Source organism: Simochromis diagramma, unplaced genomic scaffold (assembly GCF_900408965.1).
Source record: "Simochromis diagramma unplaced genomic scaffold, fSimDia1.1 OVJJ01000216.1, whole genome shotgun sequence".
Lineage (NCBI taxonomy): Eukaryota > Metazoa > Chordata > Actinopteri > Cichliformes > Cichlidae > Simochromis > Simochromis diagramma.
In genome coordinates, this window is record NW_024386883.1 from 17,647,453 (window position 1) to 17,671,855 (window position 24,403).

A 24,403-nucleotide genomic window follows, 5' to 3' on the forward strand; every position below is an offset into this window, starting at 1 on the left:
GTTATACAACGATGCAGCCGACTACATTTGCCTTTAAATGTATTAACCTTAAGTGACTGCATAGCAAGTTTATTTTTTCAAGCTCAAAGATACAAAGTACAAAGATTGAGCTATTTGGCCACAATGATGAGGTAGTAGAGTAGTAAAAGTGAGCCTTTCCACCCTAAATATATACCAACTGTCAAGCATGATGGTGGTAGGTATACTCTCATGCTGCTTTGTTCCCAGTGGTGCTGGTACATTGTTTTTCCCCATTCACTGTGCAAAGGAGGAAGACTACCTCCAAATTCTTCAACTTCCCCTCAAACCAAAGGAAGCTTATGCATAAGTTCGATAAGAAAGATCTGTAGTCACACATCTGTCTGCTTCCCAGGTGTTGGCAGTTAATCTAAGCTTTATAGATTAGCTGCCAACTAACTTCCACTTTCCAACAGTGTCAAGCGGATTGTGACATCACTGGTCTAGTCCAATCATCTTTCTGCCACCCTTCTTCAGGCCAATCGGCCTTCACTCAGCGTACTTTAAATCTCACTACTTATCTGTCATTCTTTCTTGCAGATGGCTTTGTGCAACCCACATCCTCCACATCTCCACCTCTCCCTCATCACTCAGGCTCCATTTAAGCCTCCATCTTCATCTCCATCACCACTTGTGCAAAACTTGTGCACGCAGTTCAAGCTACTAACAAATGCTACAGATGCAATGCACATAAACCTGCATTTGCTAATAGTGCTAAGTAACTGACTAATAATATATAAACATTTCCTACACCTAAACTGAAACATAAGCTTCTTAGATGCCAAATTATTATAAGACATGTTGTTATAAGCCAAATTATTAATTAGAAAAGGCATTTAAACTGCACTAAACACACGAAGCGTTCCAACAGTTCCAGTTCAGTGGAACGGATTTGAAGCAGTGCATCAGAGTAGACTGGCGGCTGGCTACAACTCCAGGATTGAGCCATATAGGCTATAAGCTTTTTTTGTTTGCTTTTTATAAATTCCCATAAATGAATATGAGGGCTCAATCCATTTTGAAGAAAGTGGCTATTACCTTATTTGTTCTATGGGTGGTATGAGGATCTATGGTGCTGTTGCATGCTGTGTGAAGAACTAACTTTAACTCAAAACTCCTACAGAGCGGTTTTATTTTATTTTTTTTTCATAAGCTGAAAAAAAACCTGTTGAAAATTGGCTTCACACTGTCACACAAATGTCAGCCCAAACCCATTAATGCTGCTATTTGTTTAGAGGCTGATGAAGGTATTAAGGCAGCAGTGGAGAGGAAATAAGGTAGTAAATGAGTGGAAGGCCGGCTGTTATCTGCTCAGTATGAAGCAAACAGCACAGAGAGAGGACATAAAAGATTGAATTTGTCGAAAATGGACTACACAGGTCTGTATTGTCAACAACCCAGATCCAAAGTCATTTTCTTATTTACCTCATACTTGTGCTGAGATAATCGAGTAAAATTTGGAGTCACAAACGTCCTCCTCCATTTCCTCCTCCGTGTGTCTGAAACCATCAACTGAACGTGGGACACTGATTACCTTAAAGCTACAGCTTGTGATTCCATTACCTCACATCAACTCCAGTTCATCAGGGTTTTTTTTTAAATAATCTTTATATATATGTATTATGATTAGCTCAGGCATTTTCATTACAATGAATGTCTGTTTTGTAAATGAAACTATGTGCTCACCAGTGCAAGCTTGTTTCGTCTCATTTTATTTCATCTAAAATTTGAAAAGACAAACTGATACTTACATCGTTGCAGTTGCATGATGACAGTGGCAGTACACATTTAGATTAACAGAAAAAGGGTTCTGCACTCCACGACACTCCTACATGGGAAAGTAACAGCGTGGTCAGATCCTGAGGGGGAAGATGACACAGCAGCAGGACTAAAGAAAAACCTCTGCAACGGCAGCATTCAACACCCTGGGATGAAAACACATTAGGCATGCTAAGATATGCACAAGTGATCCTTTGGTGTTGCCATCTTGATGCACTGTCTACCTTAAGATAACAGTTCTTTTATTTAAAGTGCAATAAAGTCCGCATTAGGAAGTTGTGAGATGGCAGGCTGAAAAATGACACTCACCACAGTGCAGTTAAAAGTAACACCATGATGAGATGGGAGTGACAGATGACTGCCGTGACTTGATATGTCTCATATCTCTGATGGCAGTGGCTGTAGCAAAACAATATGTGTAATATGTGACTCCTTGGAGCACTAACAAAGTTGTGACTGCAAGGTACTAACTTGCCTTGGTGCTGAAATGATGGTGTAACCCATTTATTGAGCAACAAAAGCCAAGAGCCTGCAGCCACACTAGCCCGCTTAGTGCTAATTTGAAGATTTAACAGTTCCATTTATCATGTTTGTCTTGTGTTATCATGCTACCATGGTGATGTTCACCCATTACAGACAAGATGCAGCTAACGTGGATTAGTCAGATCACTGAATGGTACATGAATAACATCAATTATTTTTGTTCGTTTTTGATTTTCAGTGGCATTTTACTTTAACTCTTATTTCATGGCATCAACATAGAGAAAGGTTCGGCTTAACGTTGGGGTAAACCCTAACTCATAAAAGCCTGAACTACTGATGTCAGTGGTTTGGTAGCAATGCTCTTAAATGGACAAATGGGATATGGTAACTTTATATGGATACAAAAAAGTAACATAAGCACCTTGTAATGAATTAATCTGGCCTTATTTTATTACCACTCACTGCCAGTTACTATAACAGAGTTGCCATATATTTTGAACCATTGATTGTAGTATAAGATGATGTGATGGCCCTCATGCCTGGGCTAGAATTGCTGTCTGTTTTTCCCTTTGTGTTGATTTGCAGGTTCTTGCTAGGCAGATTTAACCAAGCGTGCCTGGCCAGTCCTCCTGCATCATGTAAGAGCTGTCAGTCTTTGCCCTTACTCATTCATGTTGTTTCTTTTTGTCTAATAAATTCAGTGAGGTATTTGGTGTTTATTCAGACTGTTTATGATGTTTTGTGAAGAAATGATTGCTGAATATAAAGTGTCTCTCTCTCTCTCTCTCTCTCTCTCTCTCTCTCTCTCTCTCTCTCTCTCTCTCTCTCTCTCTCTCTCTCTCTCTCTCTCTCTCTCTCTCTCTCTCTCTCTCTCTCTCTCTCTCTCTCCCTCTCTCCTCTCTCCCTCTCCCTCACCCTCACCCAAGCAGCTGCCTGTTGTTTGCCACTTTGTATTTTGCTCCTAAAATGTGATCTGTGGCTTCCCTGGCAGAGAATAATCCTTCCAGTGCCCAGCTAGCATGAGGATTCAATTTAGGCTCTGAACCCCAATTAGCGGTGATGTGATGCCCCTCAGCTTGTGATTTAGGCTGTTAAGATAGGTGTACTCTTACATAAACATCAAGCCTTCGGTCTGATCCAATAAAAACAAAGGGCTGTGAGGCTGACAGCCACCTTCTCTGCTGTCAGAGAGCGAGCCACCTCACACTGTGCCTGTAATCACTGAGCAGGATCCCTCCACAGTGGCAATCTGACACAGAGCTTATTCACTCTGAAGCTTTCGTTTCTCCTTCAGTCTCCAAGGCTCTTTCACTCCATCTGTGATCAAGCGGGAACTGAATGCTGAAGTCGATACAAATGTAGGTTAACCTGGAGAAAATCTGCCTCTACACGCTAACACTTTTCCTAGTTAAGTATTTTAATACACTATGATTCCCAGCTGGACAAACTGAAATAAATGTAAATTGACCTCAGAAGTCCTAAGAATATTTGGACCAGACGGTCCTTGTTGGCTCATTACAAGCTTCTGCGACTTGGCTCTGCTGCATTTTTAGGCATGGCCAGTGGAAAATATTCCAAAAGCTGCCTTGAGATGGACTCCTCTTGGAAAGCAAAAGACGGGCAGGCTTCACGCCACCTGGTGTAGGGACGTTCATGGGGTGACGCAAATGCTCAAACCAAAGTCGGTGACAAGTAGAGAAAACTTATTGCAGCCTTGTGTCACACTAGAGACAATGTGCAAAAGATGAATATAGTCCTTTTTGGCTCCTCTGTGTTGTTGTGTGTATCCACAGCAGTGTTCTGAGCTAAATGCTCAATTATACGACTGACAGAGGTACAGTTACCATCTTAATCCTGGTTTAAACACGAATTTAAACCTGGAAAAGTCAAAACACTACCAGTAGTCCTGGTGTGACTGAAGTTCTTGATTGGGATCAAAACCCAGGTGGTATATAAAAGACAACTGCAGCAATCCTGGTCTGTGGATTAGCATTAGCATTAGCAAACCCAATCTTTCACATTTTGGTTGTTGGCCTGTTTATTGTTTAGTGTAGCCAGAAGTCATCATGTTTAAACTAGAGGATGGAGAGATATATAAGGTATTTCTAGCTAGCACCGTTAGCTAGGTGCATCATACAGGTAGGTACATAATAAATTCTAGTTTATATTTTACAATTTAAATTACTCTCTGGGTTAAGCACAGACCTCTTGGAAGATCCTTTAGCACATAACAGCAAAGCTCAGATACCAGAACTGAAATGCATTCGAGCGCAGGCCGGGGGAAGCGATGGTAGAAAAACAAATGTGACATCTTGTGTTATTGTTGCTGTGCCCACACGTGTCGCTGTCAGTTTATGTCAGGGCTGAAAAACCGACTGCAGAAATTAGATATGAGTGGTTACTCTGAATTGAGCACGAAAGGCGGCAGTGGAAATGAGGCTGCACACGTCTTCAGCCCAGAAATATTCGCACTGTCTGCTTGTCTTTTATCTGTTTTATATTTTATCCACCTGCGTTCCTGTGCCTCCTAGTCACTGTCCAAACTCCACTTGCTTTCACCGTCTTTCTGCCTTTATTTCTTTCTCTGGTGTCTGGATCCTTTTTATGGTACATATGCTCCATTCTCTTTTTACTTTCTCCTGTTTTTTGCTTTCCTTTTCATTTAGAGTCCTTATGTTGGCCGGATGAATTCATTGGCTCAGTTAAATATAGATTACAGTGTTTTGAATCTGAAACACAGATCATTCCTCGTTCCTGTTTTCTATAGGTTTCTATTCATGCACTGGACTATTTTAGTGGTCTACCCATTTTTTTCTATTTGCTGGAATACATTTCAAAAGGCTTTTTCTTGTCATATCACTTATGATCTGTCACAAATTCTGCAGCAATGTATTCGAATTCCCTGAACGTAAACCTGGAAAAAGTGTGAGTGATTGTGGGGATTATTAAAGTGCATCACTTCACCTTTTTATCTCCCCTTCTCCTCCCCACATCTAATTTTCTCTGCTGTCCATTATTATCTCTCTTCTCATCACCTCAGCTCAGCAATCTGACCATGTGCTCATCGCTCACTTTTCTTTTTTTGCCACTTTAATCTCTTGTCTATTTGTACTTGATTTAATAGCTTCTATCTGACTTTGTACCCTCAAAGATAGGAAAGATTAGGAATGAGTATAGAATTTTAAACGGAACCTCATGGAGTTAAAATAGTCTTTGAATACTGAGTAAACAGCTTGCCATTCACACATTAACACGACAAATATGAGCTGCTGATATTTGTACACAGAATCTGTATTTTCTCTTCAGTGCAAATTGAGGTAAAACATTTGGAGCTCATTCACACATCCACACACACAGATGCTCACACACACAGTGAGCTACCGTGCAAGGTTTTGGCCCAACCATCAGGAGCAGCACGGAGCTCAGAAGCTTGGTTAAAATAACTGCTGCTAAGCATCAGTGCTCATGGAAGGGACTACAGGCAACAGATGATCGGCACACAAAGCAGGTGATTTAAACATTATTTTCTGTCTCCAGAGTTGACCAGATTTACGGCGTGTGATGCTACGTATTGTTCAGTTTTTAAAAACATGGCAATGAAAAGCTCCAAACTCACACCCATGAGTGAAAACAAGGTAAGACTTTAGCATGTTGGCAAAAGGAGTCCAACCAATAACTGTATGTTAGTCAACAGCTACTGTAGCTGCTGGCTTTTGTTTTAATATGGGCCGACTGACTCTCTCTATTAAAGAATTACTTGACCCAAACCCCTAGGCTTAACCTTAACCCTCATCCTAAGAGATTCTAAGAGAGAGAGAGAGAGAGAATGTATTTGGGGTCTAACTCCGATGACCCTCCATGGCAGAATGGAATCCAGCAGGGACAGGACCCCCAAGAGTCTGGACGCTGGTGGTGACAAAGATGAAAATTTGAGCCTTGGATGGAGCTCTGAGTGACTTGGGTGAGCGTGCATGAGTCAGTTTCTGGAAGGGAGAATGATTTAAACCATGCAGAGTGGCATGTGTGTATACATGTGTGTGTGTGTGTGTGTGTATTTATACATACTATACAGTTCTCTTGGTCTCCTGCCCTCCTGCTTTCTTTTTGTCAGACAAATTAACATGACAACTTGAAAAACTTGCTAAAAGTATGACAATAATGCAAGAAAGTCAGTAAAAGCTCGAAGATTAGGCAACTAAATTTGATCTATTGCCAAAGCTGCTCTTAGAATAAATCTTCATCCGCTTACTTTCCAGGCTCTTCAAATGTCAAAATGCTTCCTACCTGTTTCTCGTTGTGTAATCCTTTCATGCTGGGGAAAAAGGATTAGTCACCTCTCGAGTCATTAACATATGTAGACGTCATGCCCCTTTCCCAGTATTTCACCAGACTCTGCTCGATGTGCTCATCCAGACTTGGACACAATAATGATCTTGCGCTTCTAAAACTTTTTCTCATCTCTGTTCTTTAAAGCAGCTGAGACGATGATGAATGTTGTTGTCATTTCTCTACATAGCTCAAGTTTTAGTAGAAGACAAATCGATGCAAAATCCGTGCAGCCTAGTCTGGCTCCATGTATCCCTGCAACGGCACAGACACGACGACCCGCATGAGAATCACCAATGGGCCCCATTCATCAATCAGAACCAGCTGAAAACAACCAAAATCAATTCGGCATCAGTATTTTAGAGTGTGTAATGATTCTAAAAATAAATGTTCTGACCTTTATTTAATCAATGCAGGGAGATAAAACTCACTTTTCTTGTCATTGTCACCTTGGCGCTGCACAGTCCTCAGAGCCCACACTACAGCATCGGGGACCATTTGAGGAAACTATGAGGAATCTCAATGAGGAGCTGCATTCTTGATGTGAAAATGTTCCTTTTACACGCGTACGTGTTTTCACAGATCTGGTTAGAAGCATTCAAAGTCAACAAATTGTTGCACCTGAAAACAGTCTTTTGTCCTTTTGGTTCTATTCTGTGTTTTCATTCTTTATTTCATCGCTATTTGAAGTATGTCTTAGAAAACCTTCCTGAAAGACTTTTGCTACAAAAGTTGACCATGGTTAAATTCTTAAATGATCAAAGACATCATACGCTCATCGGAAGAACCACCTGGAGGCATCGGTTATGTTTTTTTAACCAAACTGTCTGACGCAACAGTTGTTAAATTCAAAGTATGTCAGTAATGTCTCAATAAAGCCCTCACCCAGGTCCAAAAAAATGTTTTTATACCTTATAACACTTAGTTTTAGATGAAGACTATTTGATGTAAAATCAAAGGATAAAGTTTCATTTAAAACAGAGAAAAGCAAAACACCCGTGTTCATGTTTGCCAGGATCATACGTCGCCTTCATCCATGAGTCTGGCCGCACATAAAAATTTAACTTGCCGTTACAGCTCCATCACCTCGAGTTTGGTGTCAGAGAAAGACATTTTGTTGTACTTGCACACCTCTTTTTGATTCAGTGACTTTCTGAAATCTCTAGCAATCTCTCCTTACCAGCAAAGGTAAGAAGTTGTGATTGAAAAGAGAAACTTTGTGCTATTTATGTTTGATTCCCTTTCTAAGTAATCTTTGAAAAGAGAAACTTCCTCCTGGCAGACGCATGCATGGGTCTCACTATATACTCATGCATCTGTCTACTGTATTTAACTGGGCTTAAGCAGAAGATGTGGACAACTTAACCAAAATAGTAGCTTACTGAGGTGTGGCTGCTGCTGTGCACAAGCAACATCTTGGAACCACAAGTGAGAGTTGATCTAGCGGTCCCAGAGGTTTATCCATGGGACGTGGCTGACCCCCTACCACCAAGCCCAAACTCCCTGTGCATTGCAGCACTTATATAAGCAGACATCTACCAGCGACAGCTACTGACATGATGTATTCTTCTACAAATTTATAGCTTATTTTTCATTGAAGATGTTTCTAATAATGTTCAGAATCGAGACATGAGGGAAGGGTTAAGCTGGTGTCACTAAAGCAACACCAAAGACTTGTAGAGCACAGAGAAATGGACACATTTCACAGTATGCTGTTGTTGTTTTTACTGTAGTCTATAGGCCGAACTAAGAAAATATAAGGAAAGAAGCAGCTTTAAGCAAATGTCTGAGAACTGAGAAGAAAAGCAAAAACGGAGAGCTGGAGAGTACTAAAAAGCTTTGATGTTCAACATCCAAAACAGCACCTGCATAACAGCTAGCATCAGTTACTCTCGACTCTTAGGAACACACACAGATGTTAGTGGTTTGGAGTTAAGCAGAACTACGTTGTGGCGAAGTGTTAACTCTGCATTATTGTTCTTCATTTGCTTTTTGTTTGAGTTGTGGAGAAGGAGAGCACAGGCAAGAACCCTATCCCACATTTAAGTTCCTTCTGCCTCCCGACAGTGAATTTGCACCTCTGTTTTCTCCCCACAGACGCTCCCACTAACAATGAATCAATCGATGACGGGCGCCGCTTCAGCCCAAGCTCTGTATCGTTTTGAATTTCATGGACCAGCTAAGTGTGTCTGTCTGTGGAGCTTGTTAGTTTGCTTTGAAGTGAGGTCTGACCGGAGATGTATTATCTCTCAGGCTGGAGTTGTATTATCCTTCACTGACCCAAGACCGAGATAATAAGACTGAGGGGCAAAGGGCTGATAGCTGAGAGAGAGAAGAAGGGCGACGCCATGGGAAACAAACACAATGTTATTTAGTCCCTTGTTCTTTCTTTTTATTATATTTGTTCATGCGGTGGCGTGTGTACGTTTTGCTTTTGTTTTTTTAGTTTCTTCCCATCTCTTATATTATTTTATGTGAGGCGATGATGCCTTCTTCACATTTTGCTGCAGGGAAAAATGTGTTATGATAGGCATGACCAAAGAATTTGTCAACATGTTTTTTTTTCCCCCCATATTCCTACAGGAATAACAGATTTATTGGCAGATGTGTAGATGTGCGTGGGTGTGTCTCTTTTTCAACAGCTGTGTAACTTTCCCATTAGCAAGGGCGCCCCATGTTCATATGCATAAAACTATGCTTTGAGAACTATGAAACCTGGGTGTAATTGATGCTGCAGGTTATACGCCTGTGATACAGAACAAAATGCTGTGGATGAAGAGGGATGCTACACATACATAATGCAGTTTGTACAGATATTACAGAATTTGCATTACCAAAGGTTCAAATTTACTTAAAGTTTTAATGCAATTTCTTAAATGGCTGTCCATTTGTATTCCCAGGGGATCAAATGAAGGGCATTATATATTTGATATGACATTTAGTATATTTTGCGAACCCATACTTGGCTAAGCCTTCAGACCACATGGCATCACTGTCATTACGACTCAGTATGTATTTGGACTATTTTGTCATCTGCATTTAGATGAATTAATGAGATGACCCAGCACTGCTTCACAGCAATGCCAGATGCAATATGATGTGGCCACCCTTGCATTGCTGTATTTAAAGGTAGTTGCAATTTAAGCCTTCATGTGTGAGACAGCCTTCCTCCTCCATCCGAAACTTTTCTTGTCAGCGTGGGATGGAACAAAATGACGTGAGACAAGAAATTGCAAAACAAAAGGCAACCATATTCCCCACACCCCCATATAATTGTGCAGTTCAATGTGACAAACCCTCTGTACTCTTTGAAGATGCGTGGAATCAAAACCGTGACACTCTGTCATTGAAACGTCTTCCCATTTTGCTGTGTAATCTGAAGGAGCTGTTGGCCCAGAGAGCAAGCAGCACAGAGAGAGGGGGTATTAGTGAATTATGGGAGACAATTGGATTGTTTTTCTTTTTATAATGGTGCTGAGCCCAATAAAGAAACTTAATGGATATCTTTAGAGGAACACTGTGCTAATGTAATAGCTGATCTCTGTCCCAGTTACAGCTCCTGAGTCTCAGGGAATGTTGATTATTTGCTAATTAACTGGAAATAAATATGAATATGAAAACAATTAGTATGCAGATAACATCAGTCTGGTTTGCACACCCTGAATATATTGCATCATCGCTGAAACTTTCTCTTTTTTACTCTCAGAAACCTAAAACCAGTCCTTTGATCAGCATGTTGCTGCTCGAGTGTTGTGACTGTGCAATTACATGAAAGCTCCCATAACACGGACACTATAAGTGTTCTTACCAAACCAGAACGTTCTCAGTCCTTCTCAGCCAACATGAAAAGTTTTGAGTTACGACACATCCCAGGAGACTCTGGGAGAAATGGGCCAACTTGCAAAAGCAATATCACTCCAGCCACGGATAAATCACTGAAACCTGAAAGCCATCAGAGTTAGCGGGTTGCTGGGGGAAATGATTATGGGATTAACGCATGTGGAAAGTGTGTTTTTGCACCATCAGTCAGAGAAACGATTAAAGCCATACAGAACCTACAACAAGAAGTGACAAGGGGAGGAAATTAGAAAGCTGTGAGCACCAGACGTTTACGCTGAAGTTATTTAGGGAAGACGATCGCAACTGGAATGAGCAGCCTTTTCGCCCACCTGGTGCTCTGTCATCTCTGACGCTGATTGGTCACTGCCTCACACAGACTGAGAATGTCTCATCTGAGGGCAAAACTGAGAAAGCTATATGGATTGGATGTTAGGAAAAGGAGGGGGGGGGGGGGGTAAAAAAGATGCATGCTACAGCAAGGGGGAGTCAGGATGATGCTGGGGGGAGACATCGTCACCCCAACCCAAGAGATTGGATCAAGCCCCAAGTGCCCTGGGTGCAGGGTCGCAGTGACACTCCCGGCTTAAAGAGGTGGTTAGAGGCGAGAGGCTTCTAGTATAAGTCCCCCCCCATTATAAAGCTATATAAAAGGACTTGATTTGATGATAACTAATTTATTCAACTATGGAGAATTATTATTATTATTTTTTTTAAATTAAGTCCCAGAAGCACAGGCAGACGTTCATCCAAATATAGAAACCTTTTTATTTTACAATTTTCAGAAAAAAATATCATACAATTCCAGTTTAATTGTACAGTTTGTTAAATACCTAAATACACCTTTACAGTTGCAATGTCAGTAGAAAAAAAATATTGGATATTTTTGAGATACAAAATGTACACTTCCCTACACATCAAAGCTCACACACGTACACAACATTGTGTGATGGGCCACGTTGGCCACTGACATTAAAAACATTTGCTCCTGTAAATTACGATTATTCTGCCCAACAGACTTTCCACTGAACATATGAAGGTGGGAAAAAAAAACCTTAAAAATGCATTTGGATATTAACGTTATAAAACGTTTCAGCACATTTACGATTGCTCTATCCCAGCAGCTGTGGAAAAGTGTTTGTGTACTTGAACTGTGGTTTATACCATTATATGGGTGCCAGCTAGGGACAGGAATTGAGGATCGGGTCTTGTAGGGAACGGTTCCCAGTAGTTCAATTCCTTTCCTTTGATATGTTTCTTAGTGATGGTGTCGACTCTAAAAACGGTGCCAATGAGAACCGATCTATGTTAAGTGATAGTGAAATCGATTTGCTAAATTTGTATCCCTAGTGTCTGCAAGGAAGTTTTTTTGTTTGTTTTTTTTACTTAAATACTTTACCGCTGAAATAAAGCAGTGCCTCAAAGTCTTCAACCCTAGTTATGCTTTGATGTAATAAAACAAACTTTACATGTGCAATGGAAAGGTACATATTACTCCGATTGAAAAAAACCCACACTTTTAAAAGCTTATTCAATTAAACATAATTGAAGGGATACAGTTGGCAACATCCTGTGAAATTTCCCCAGAGACAACGATCCATTTAAGTTCATTTTTAATTTAATGCACTTTGTACAAAACACAGTAAAGATGAAGAGCATGAACGCAATTATGGCATCATCTCGTTTCCTCCCCCATCCTTTCCTGCAGAACAGCTGATTATCATTGCTATCATCCTATCTGCAGAATGCAGTTCCCATCATTTTGTGACGACTCACTAAACTGTCAAAAAAAAAAAAAAAATTCACAAAAGGTGCTCCTCGTCTTCCTGCCCTCGAGGCAAACATGCCAAGCTTGGGATTATTCTTTCAACAACAGGGACAGAGCTGAGTTTAGACTGTAGTGAGATAGCTTAATTTGTTATACTGATAATGTTATTTTAACCTCAGATTTATTAGTGATAGCACCAACATCTCAATCATGGTGGATCCAGGCCTGTGTGACTGGGGCTTTACCAAACATTTTCCTGAAGGGAAAAAAAAAAAAAAGTCATGTTAATGACGATTCTGGTTGTGAGACCCAAAAGACTCAACTCTAAATACCAGCAATGACCTCTGGTTCTTTTCTGCGCAGCTGAGGCAAGGGGGACATGAAGATTACTCTGCAGGGAAGATTAGGACATCTAAATAAGACTTTTGCTGTAATTTTATATTTTGTTACTTAAAAATAGGACTTTGGCTATTCTATAAAGCATTTTAGCACGTTCCAGGTCAAATTATATCATGATTTACTGTCAATAAACTGTCAGATACCTGTTTAAACACTAGCCTTCCAGTTGACTAATCATGGCATTCTATTTGACAGCTAAGTTCTACATTTTCTCTAAAATCAGCTCGTCCTACTGCATTTGATTCTGCTGCCCCTGATGTTTTATTGGAATAAGGGATTTTCTGGCCCTACTATAGCTCTTCATGCCTAAAACATCTTTGAAAAAGCACAAGCTAACACATCAGCTACCTGAAACACTTTTCTTACTAATTCTATACAACACAGCCAAAAGTCTGTAATGATGATAATCTTCTTCTTTTTATCCAAGATTTATGTGACAGTTGGGCTTGGCAGACTCAAGGAAAAACAGATGCAATAAACTGTTCTGCAGGATAAATGTGAGAGAAGAAAAACAAGATGAAATATTAAAGAATAGTACACTTTCTCAGAGAGAACTATAAAGTAACTTTTAGTACTTCGACAGTCTCATTTGAACCAAAAATGTTGCCTTATGTACCCACCTTCTATAAAACTTCCACAAAGAGTGTTCGTATTGACAATTCTTTAGAAAAAACAAACAAACAAACGATCCCAGCAACAGCCCAGCCCATTATCAATTCTAGTATGATGTCAAAGAAAAGAAATTCAAAGAAATCATATCTGGATATACAGTGGATAACAAATTGTTCCTGTCGGATCATCTGCTGGTAACCTTACTCGGTGGTCTGAAACAATAATTCTAAGTCATCCTTTAACAATTTGACAGTGTACAGTGTACAACAAAAAGGTTTACATTTAGTACGCTCCTGCTGCTAATAAATAACAGTTACATGCTGGCAAATGAACCATTTACTGTAACTCAAGAAGGGTTTTTTGAAAAGTAGATCAGGTTTTAACAACTTAACAGTCGAACATGTTAGAAAACACTTGTGATAGTTATTTATCTTCACCTCTCAATAATCTCATTGCAAATCTACCAGCTCTGCTATCTAAATATGGGTTCTTGGTTAGCATTTGTGTGAACAATTTATGTGATAAGACAGAATTGGAAACAACAAATCATTGTTTGCACTGATTGTGATAAAATCCGTTTTGCATTTGTGTTGGAAAAGGTTTTAATCTGCACACAACAAGGAGCTCAATATATATTTTTCCCCAACATTTTCTAATATCTGACTTGAATACTGAAATATTGTGATATATAGTGAATATTACCATTTCTTTTGGTCTACTACTGCATGTTAATATCTTCCAGAGCCCAATACCTGGATCTGATGATTAAAATGGCACACACTGAACACTGTTCTGCTTCACAAAATGGGATTAGAGAATGTGTGCAGGCGACAGACCAGAACATCCCAAAACATAGTGTCAAACAGGGATTCAAGCAAAATCACCATCAGCTAAACCACAGGATCAAAGAAAGGATGAAAGCACATTTGATTAAAAACAGAATGAAGAAAAGGATTTATAAAGGCGGATGGCGACACTGGTAAACAAAGACAGCAATTTCCTCTCTCATTATAATAATTCTGGATTGAACAAGTGGGAAAACAACACAGCATCATATCATGATTTCAATACAACAAAAGGTCTTCTTAGGGTTGTGGTTTACTTTTGACAGCAGGAGCAAATATGCTGGGAAAACAACAAAAAACAGTCTTTTTAGCTCTATTCACAGCCAGCAGTTACACGTGTGTTCACAAAGCCAGTGGTGCGTTCAAGGTCCTGCACCAGAAGTCAATTCATGATCAGTTCAAAGACTTGAGGAGTCTTTTACAGCATAAAAAAAAAATCCAAGCAAAGTCACTTCCTGAATTGAGGAATTGTTCCCTATTTTCATCTGGACATTTCAGGCCACACACATTTTCTGCAAATACACACAGCAACATCTAGTCCTCTTCTAACAAGGCACTAAGATTTCATTCAAGTTTATCATTCCATAAGTGCTTAATGCATTTTAAACCCCCCTCTCTCACACACACACACACACGTTAGTCTCAATCCCAGCGCTACCTTGGCGAGGCTATCCTGGATAATTTCCCCTTTTGGTCTCTACTCCCGCTCACACTGATGTGTCACCATGGCGGCCGGCCAATCAGGCAGCCCTGCTGAGAATCAGCTGGCCTGTCAGTCACACGGCCAGCCATCCGGGCGCGCAGGGGTCTATTTGTGGTGCTGCCTGCTGCTCCGCACCTTGACGAGACCCCTTGCTTGGCCGTCTGTGACCGGGTTGCTTTAGTGACTGAGTGGAAAGCGGCAAATAGCGCACAGAAAGCAAAGGAGAAACTCAAAGAGGTGTGACAGCTACTCCCACTCCCACCACAATAATGACAAAGAAGCTCTCATGGTGCAGTCAGACAGAAGTTTGGCTTGGGAAAACGTATACAGTGCATATTATAATTATTATTATAATAATTGCATATTGTTTTCTCCATTTGCTTTTGGTATAGCCCCAACAAAGTACACACTGTTGAATGTAGCAGGCAAATGAGCACCAAACTTTAAACATCTTGCTGTGTGCGTAGTGCCAAAAAAGCACACTTGCTTGTATACTGCAAATCCTATGAGATGTAGTATGAATAATGAGGAGGAGTCGTAGTAGCATGGGTGATGCGAAGTAGCACGGCTATTTAGCTAACAAACCGCAGTAACCACGCAACCTTAAAACTAAATTCTGAACAAATACCTCCTGATTTAGTGGTCACTGCTTTGAGGAGCTTTTCTCAAAGCATTCTCAAATAAAGGGACCCACTCCAGGGTGAGATCTCACAGGAAGCACTTGTTGGAGCCTTGTTGCAGTGCAATGACCTTACCTTGGATCTTCTGTTTGCCATTGTCGCTTTTATCTCTGCGTAGGCCTCAGACAGCCTGCATTCTTATTGGCTATTTTAAGAGATGCAGGACCTCTATGAAGAAAGCAAAATCTAGTCTGACTGCACCATTACCCAGCAGGAGTCAGCCTGCACATACCCTGGCATCGGATAGCGCTCGCCTCTGAGGAATATAAGAAGAACGTGGCACAGTGACAAATCTGTGAAGGACTAATCAATAAATACAGACAGGAAAGCAGAGAATAAGGAACAAATAAGTGAGGCACGTGCAAAAGGTCTTATCTCCTTGGACCGTCTTTGTCAACTTTCACCCACTACATTCAATGCAGCTCTGCCCGCAGACCAGGAGTTACACACATGAGGGGAAGGATGAGGGAGGGAACAGAAGGTTGTAAAGGAGAATCACTTCACCAGGTGATTTTCAGAGTGGTTCTGCCTGGCTTCACCCAGGTGTCAGTACGACTTTGGCTCAGCAAGAGCCCCTCCCCCCCTTCATCTACCCCCAGGGAGGTTGTCAGAGCTGGAGAGACATAAGGATATTTGAGAGGGAGAATGAAAAAGGTGGGCAAAGGGGCAGTCATGCAGGCAGATAGAGACGGACATGCAGGCAGTGGCAGACCGGGAGAGAGACGAGGGAGGAGAGATTGGAGGATAAAAGGTAGATGGACAGAAAGAGAGGGAGAGAGAACTGCAAACAACAAACCCCCAGAGAGGAAACAGTACAGGGGAAGAGAGGGAGATTTGAAACGGGCAAAAGAAATAAAGAGGAATGGCAGACGATAAAAAAATTAAATAAAAATCAGGAAGTGAGACAGACCTACTGCCACAGCAGCACCCCGACAGAACACACCCATCTCTCACAGAGTAACTTTTACACAAATCCCAGCAATCAAACTCAAACCCAATCTTCCCTCACACTAATGCGTTTAACTAACCCCCTCTGCGTCCCGTCCTGCCTCACTCCCAGCACCCCAAAGAGAAACAGCTGTCACCTCATTGCGAGGTAAATGGGAAATACCCCAGTTCGCAATAGCAGCAGCAGCAGCTCCACTTCTGCGTGAGTCCTTCCTCGTGGATGCTGCAGGACTTCACTTGGCGCCCTGATTGAAGTGCTCCAGCACGGTGGCGTTGGTTTTCTCAAACAGCCACTGCTGAGTGGGCGAGGACGGGTCACACGTGTTCATGAAGATACGCCGCTCGTTCAGGCTGCTGTCGATACAGCTGTTGCTGACGGGGTGGTACAGACTCTTATCCTGGAGGGAGAAACAAGGGAGATGACGGGCTGCGTCAAAGAGAAACTCTTTGGAAGCTCATTTGAAACACGGACAGTGTTTGAAACAATGACTCCCTGACAGCTTATTGCTCTAAATGCTCAACATTTTCATGTCTCGTCTGTTTTATGTCAGCGAGAGGGGATATCTCGACTGTTCAAACCTTCTGTTTGTGAGGGACGGCCAATGAGAATAATCTTGGGTTAAAGGTGGAGGACAGGAACTATAATGGCTTGTTTGTGGTGGAGGATAAAGACTGCACTAAAACTCAGCTCATGTTAAACAGTGACTCATGCAAAGATTCTAATAGAATCAAATAATGAATATACAGAGCTGGGAATGGGTATAACAGGTCCACTTTAAACCAATGTTTGCAAGTAACGCTTTCAACTTGTGTTGTTTACTGCTGCCAGCATGTTTCTTTGTGGCTACATTAAATCCCACAATGGTTACAAAAATAGAAACGTGGCCCTTTGTAATAGCCGAGCATAAAAGCACAACAACATAATGAGCCCCGTAGATTCGGTTAAAAAGTGCAAAGCTTTGGGAACTGATTAAGCATTCTTGAAGTCATTCATTCTGAAGCAATTACATTTGCAATTTTGCTGTTTTGTACTGTAAGAGGAAAACAAAAAGGCTCAGAGAAAGAGCTCACCACACAAACATTACACGTAACCACGCCGAAGGCTCCGACTCTGATCTCCGCTTCATCTCTGTCATACCTTTCTGTAGCGCCACAGCTGGTTGCCTTTCATGCCGTGGCAGTCGTACAGGGTGACGGGGCTGTTGTGGGAAATGGCATCGAAGCAAACTTTTTTCGTGTGCATGGGGTCGCCCACCCGAATGTCCTCTCTCCAGCCAAACGTAAACACCTGCAGGAGATATAACGTAATGATTTTTTCCTTTTTTGAAGTGCGATGATCTTTACGCGACATGAAAAATTCTCAGCACAGGGTGAAGGGACTTGCAGGGGACTTGAAATGAATCGTTTGTTTTGTAGGTCAGAACTTTTGAAAAGAGCGATACAGGGTTAAAATATCAATGTGGGAGAAATCGTTTTTATAACTTACTGTAAGAAACTTTCACTTTCCTATTAAGCTGCTTTTGCTCCTTTGTGCTGTTTTGCTTCTGTAGAGTTCTGAATTGAATTTTATAAAAATCTAAAAGTTTATCATAGTTGTGACCTTTGATCATTGATGGGAACTTCTGACCTGTTTTATACAGGAGGAGACTTGAACACCTCGGTTTCTGGAGTTTTCTGTATGAAACCTGTGTTCTCCTCTCTCCTGGTTACTCTGGCTTCCTCCCAAAACCCAACAACATGCATGTTAGGTTAATTTGTGATTCTCTGATTGGCTGTAGGTGTGAAGTGCTAAAAGCGATGTATGGGTGAAATTGGCTTGCAGTTCAAAGTGCTCTGAATGGTCAGTAAGAGAAGAAAAGTGCGATACAAATGCCAGTCTGTGTCCATTCAGTGTGAATCAGACTTTCAGGGAGCAATCTAAAAATAGCAGCCGTACTGGAAGCAGTGCAGCACTGACAGGAGAGTTCACTACACTTTAGTCACCATTTTTCCCCCCATATCCAGTGAGGGTAACACATCTGACTGATGACCGAAAGGTAGCTGGTTCAATTCCAGCCGGAGACACAAATGTCAGGAAACGCATCTGGTGCAAGACTCTGCCAAATCCAACACGTGGAGTTACCTGCTGTGGTGCCCGTTTGTGAAAAGGGAGCAGCTTTTAAATAGGCAGATTTTTTCAACTCGCACTGCAGATATTTTTTTAACCGTTTACTGAAAATGTTTGTCCTTTGTTCTCATGTCAACCAGCCCATAAACATGTCTGCATGCAGAAAAATGTCCTAATATAATACACTATACTGGGTGCATTTTAGTGCATGTGGTCTGAAAGAAGACCACAGTTTTGTAAAAGAAGAGTCAGGTTCAGTCTATGATCACAATATAATCAAATCGCTACAAAACCCCCCCTTCTATGACACTGCTGGTGTCATAGAAGGTGCTTAGCAAGGTATCACGTTTTTGACAGATGAGCAATAGTGTACCTTTTGTTATTATGATTCCCCGTCATTCTTCACAGACGCAGACATATTACTAGATTTTGACAGACTGTTTCCATCTTTCTCTGCAAAGGTTATTTTAATGTGTGCAGCCTTTTCCTTTGTCTTCACTATAGTCACGTATATGTACAAAGGAAACACAGACCCAACTGCGGGCTTTGTAACTCTCTAAGCAGTCAATCAAATCTTTTATTCAGAGCACACGTGAAAACAGGAAACAGAGGACGAGCTGCAGAAGTCTGAAGAGGAGAAACAGGTGGGGGGGAAAAGAGGCTTAAAGAAAATTTAGTTCAGAACAATGAAGAAAAGGGGAAACCCCAACTAAACCTGTTCATTATTTTAAATTAAACACTATTTGAAGACAAGCTCTTATTATTTTTAAGGAGAAGCCTTATTTTACTTGAAATGAGAACAACACTTTACTACTTTATTATTAGAGTAGCCTTCAGGTCATTGGGAAAATTAGTAATAAACATTTTTAAAATACTGCTGAATTTGACTGTGTTTTATTTGATAGCCATTTCTGTTCATTCTGTACACAAATGAGTGTCGCAGTAATTTCACAAACAGATACATCCTGAAGTTTGCTGACGACACAGTGATCGTCAGTCTTCTAGTGGGGGACGAGTCAGGCCATGGACAGGTTGTAGATGATTTTGTAAATTGGTGTGATGAGTCCTTCTTGTCACTTAATGTGTCTAAAACTAAACTAAAGGAGGGGAAAAAACTATGATTATTGATTTTAGGAAGTCCTCTGATAGCTCATCACATATTATCATTAAAGCTGGGATAGTTGAGAGTTATAAATATCCAGGTGTGGTACTTGACCATAAACTGTGTTTTCAATCTCATGCTGATGCCACTACTAAAAAAGTTCAACAAAGACTTTTCTTTTTAAGGAAAATGAGATCTTTTAATGTCTCATCTGAGATGTTGTCTTTGTTTTATAGTTTTTAAAGTTTTATCGAATCTGTGATGTCCTTTTGTATCGCTGCCTGGTTTGGTAACCTGACTGTGAAGAATAAGAATCGGTTGGGACTTCTGGTAAAAACTGCTTTATTTTTGATTCAATAATTTTGTATTTATCTTATATCTATGAATACAGAGTGGATATCCATGATTACATACAGTTTTTATTCATGGTTCTAAACCTAAAAAACAAAGACCAACGTGTGCTGTATCAATTGTTCTTTTTCTTGACCCTTATTTCGTTTTCTGTGACAGTGATGGATTAACGCAGCTTCTTATGATCCTTATCCATTTGTCTACATGTTGATGAGTTCATCAGAATGACTGATATCATAATCTGCTGATATCAAAGCTGCCTTAGCCGTGAAATCAACGATTATGATAAATCTTGATATGTACAATGAATTGAAACATCTCAGCTAACAACTCATATTAGATTTCTGCTTTTAGTTTCATTAAAACCAGCAAATGACTCATTTTGATTTGGTAAATGTAGAAGTATTTCTGGATTCCAGACATATCCAGACCAAAAAAAAAAAAAAAAAGTCTAATTCGCTCTTACTTAAAACCAAACATACAAAATTAAACTTTTAATCTCCATCTGTGTCCAGGTGACTGTCGCCCCTCTGGCTCCCAAACACTGTCTGAATGATTTGCTCCACTCCTCCTGTACAGGATCGAAAAGCCCCGACAAGGACAGCTGCCAGAGAGGCCACCTGTGAGCTGCAGCGAATGCATTTCGTGCTGGCTCTGAATACAGATTGAGACTGTGACACAAATTAAACTACAATGCATCTTCAGATTAAAGCAATTAAACTGTCAGAGCTCTGAGGCGCAGTATTTTGGCTGTGGAAACAAAAGGGGACATTCAATCCATTAAGTTTGTATTATGAGCTGTGCTTTAAGATCTACGCTGTGACGTGTGAGTGCAGAGTCCTTTTAGAACAATGCAGAGATAATGAAGAAGCTTTTCCATCTATGCGGGCACTATTTTTTTGACATTTATGTCTCGTTAGCTGACAAAATCCAATTACTTAAGCGATTTCATAAATGTGTCCTTAGGAAAAACCTAAAATCGCTCAACTTTGTAGTTGAAAGGCACATTTGTGGACCACCAGACTACGCTTTCCTTTAGATTTCTTTTTAAACCTACATTGTGGAGTATAGGTGATCGCTATAATGCTTATTACATCCTGGACAGCCTGATGACACAGCAAGAAAATAGCCGTTATAATAAATCACTCCTACCTGTACACCTGCCACCTTCAGCAATGTAAGGACTGGCCCACACACACTATCGAAGCTATCACTGACAAAATGACAAAATTAAAGAGCAGCTTCTTTTAATAAAGCGTGCCAGGATCCTGATGAAATCAAGGGTGCAATTACATCAACTATTAAAATTATATGGGGAAAATTAAACTATTAAAAACTTCTAAAATAACGACTTTTGGCCCGGGTATCAAAAGAAGATCAAAGTATGGTTTCTGCATGCCTAATGTTGAATTAATGTATGAAAAAGGAGGCAGTTAAAAGTTTCAAAAACAGGCTTTAAAAATAAAAAGGGAACTGTGTGTGCAAGGGTTTCAAATATTTAAGGGCAGGTCCACAAGAAAAAAAGTAAAATAAAGTAGAACGCAAGTCTTTGATGAAAACAAAACAAAACAAAACAAAACAAAACAAAAAAACCTGAACAAAAACACGAAAAAATCCCATTATGATGGATGAACCAAAACTCTCATGGAAATAGAAAAATATAAAGAAAAACAAAAAACAAAAAGGCCATTTCTGTTGCAAAATCCTTGGAATCATAACATCCTCTGGGACTCACGGATTGGCAAAACCTGCAGTTTCTCCACTGGCCACTTGGGCTTGTCTTTAAAAAGTCAAACCATGTTGACGCCTATAAATCTGTACGCAAAGGCCACATTTTTTTGAGCTTTGTACGGCAAGTTCAGCTTGGTCAGTAGAAAGATCTGACAACATGGCAGACACACTCCAGGTTACCAACGCGAGCAGCACGGGCAGCGATGATGCCGTGCCGAGTTTGCCTAATACAGTTACGCTGCAGCTTACGCTTCCCCTCAGGATATGTCTGGATTCTATTTTGAGATTTTAATTTAATGAAGATGCACATTTTGTTATGATCTGGACAATGTCAGCGCATTAATTCTCTGGATTTGCAGGTTTTCTTTATTGCCACCTACAGTGTTTGTATCAATGGGACCGTGTTAGGCGTGCTCACTGTGAGCACACAGGTTGACTTCTTTCCCATCACTCTTCCTGTATACAGAAGAACTTGGGTTAAATGAGTAATAATTAGACGTTGAAGGTGAACTAATAACATGACCTTAATCAGGCTCCATTCAAGCTACACTGATTAATAACTGACTTCAGTGACTTTTTCCCGTACCTGTCCATGTCTCCAGCTCACATCGCCTTGTCCCTTCACACAACTCTCCAGGCGGATAGGACTCCCCGACACAAAATGTTTGCTCTCCATACACATGCTGCTACCCACGTTACGGATCTTCATCAAAAAACACACATAAGAGCAGAGTCACATAAGCATGAAAGACGGCAGAAAGACGTCATTCACGCAATAAGAGCTGTACAACTTCAGAGATCAGAGGTTTTCTTAACTACCAAAATCACAAAGAATATAATGCAAAAAAAAAAAATCATCAGGCAGCTTCAAGTAGTATTACACCATTAGTTTGGGTTATTTCAGGAGGCAAGAACACTGCAATTAAGCTCTAATTAAATTCATGCACTGAGTGTAACCGGTCCACAGCTCCAGACAGCAGTCTGGTATGACAGACAGATAGGAATATTAGAGCCAAATGGAGGGAATTTCTGACAGCTTCTTGAGTTATTTTAGAGGAAACCGCTGGTAATTACTCTTATCTTTTGGCCTGCCATACCAAAGGAGGAAAAGAAGAATTTGCTTAAGACACCAGTAACAAGACCAACTATCTTTAGACTGAACCTCTGGCACACAAAGTGGCATTTTAAAACTAAACTACATGAAGCTGAGAAAAAAAATAGCTTCACTTTACATATTCAAAGTACTCACTGTCATGACTTTCTAACACACATTTCTTGGTAGCTCTAGTTCCATCTATCAATTAGGCTGCCTTTAATTAGAGGATAAGAGCAACTGTACCTCTCCCCATGCAGCAGCAGGAGGCTCCACAGGTGGGTAGTGCTTGGGCAGATCCCAGGCCACCTCACTCATGAACCACTTGAAGTTCTTGCAGTTGAGCTGGTTCCTCAGCTCCTTCTGCACAGTCATGTCTCCTGCCGACAGGTGGCGGTACTCAGGCCTGCGCTGGTAGATGTACTCGGCGTACTCGTCCATCCACACTTCTGCTACTCGCTTCAGGTTCTGAGATCAGAATGGTTTCTCAGTTAACTCTACAGTTACAGACCACATTTCACACTGTTAACTGTCAGAACAACAGACATCAAGTTTTCACACCAATCAAATAAATGACTGCATTTATAAAAATGTTGTGCGTTCATTTATTGGCAAAAGCAGAGGCTCACAGAATAACTTTGCTACCATCAGGTTACTTCTTTGTATATGCAGTAAATTCTTCTTTCAAATTCTGCTTCTTACACAACTACATGATCAAGTTCTGCACGAACTGGACCAACAAATACCCCAATTTGCTAAGCTGTCACAAATTGACTGACAGCAGTGATTTGTGTTTGTAGTGCCTGAATTGGCTCATCAGACAGCAGCCTCTTTGGTTGACAATCAAGTAATGCAGGAAATGCAGTTAAAAGTAAAAAAAAAAAAAATATCTCTATATATATATCTATATATCAATCTCTCTCTCTCTCTCTCTCTATATATATATATATCTATAGATATATATAGATATATCTATATATCTATCTCTATCTATCTATCTATCTATCTCTCTATATATATCTATATCTATCTATATCTATATCTATATATCTATATCTATATCTATATATCTATATCTATATCTACATATATTTTGCACCTTTCAAGAAAAAACAAAACAAAGTGCTTCACAGAAGCTAAAACATAAAAACAAAAATCAACCAAAGGCAAGTTTAAAAAGATACGTTTTTAGCTGTTTTTAAAAGCGACCAGTCCACAGATCTCAGGCTCAAAGGGAGAGAGTTCCACAGTCTAGGGGCCACAGTTACAAAAGCTCTGTTGCCTTTAGTTTTCAGCCTCGTGTGTTGGACAACCAGCAAGCCCTAATCACATGACCTCAAGGACCTGCTGGGAATGTATGGATGTAAAGGTTCCCTGATATATGTTGGTGCTTGTCCACGCAGAGCCTCGAATGTCAAGGTCAAAACCTTGAAGTGGATTCTGAATTCATTAGGGAGCCAGTGCAGCTGAATCAGCAGGGGTGTGACATGGGAGTACTTGGAGGACTTGGTCAGAAGCTTTGCAGCAGTGTTCTGAACAACTTACAGATGCTCCAAAGAGGCTTTATATAAACAAGCAAACAAAGAATTACAATAATCCAGACGAGATGAAACAAATGCAT

The 24,403-nt window shown here is 40.5% G+C and overlaps 1 protein-coding gene across 2 annotated transcripts in view; it reads right to left on the minus strand.

Moving 5' to 3' along the window:
* Window positions 1-11,187: 11,187 nt before the first annotated feature.
* Window positions 11,188-24,403, minus strand: part of LOC120733999 (polypeptide N-acetylgalactosaminyltransferase 10-like) — a 113,043-nt gene continuing 99,827 nt past the window's right edge. For both annotated transcript variants that reach the window (XM_040032539.1, XM_040032540.1), the window contains exons 9-12: window positions 23,029-23,250; window positions 22,276-22,392; window positions 17,537-17,686; window positions 11,188-16,796 (exon numbers count right to left, since the gene is read on the minus strand). In XM_040032539.1, the coding sequence (XP_039888473.1) occupies window positions 16,632-16,796; window positions 17,537-17,686; window positions 22,276-22,392; window positions 23,029-23,250 (654 nt within the window). In that variant the 3' untranslated portion in view covers window positions 11,188-16,631. The remainder of the gene's footprint in view (window positions 16,797-17,536; window positions 17,687-22,275; window positions 22,393-23,028; window positions 23,251-24,403) is intronic.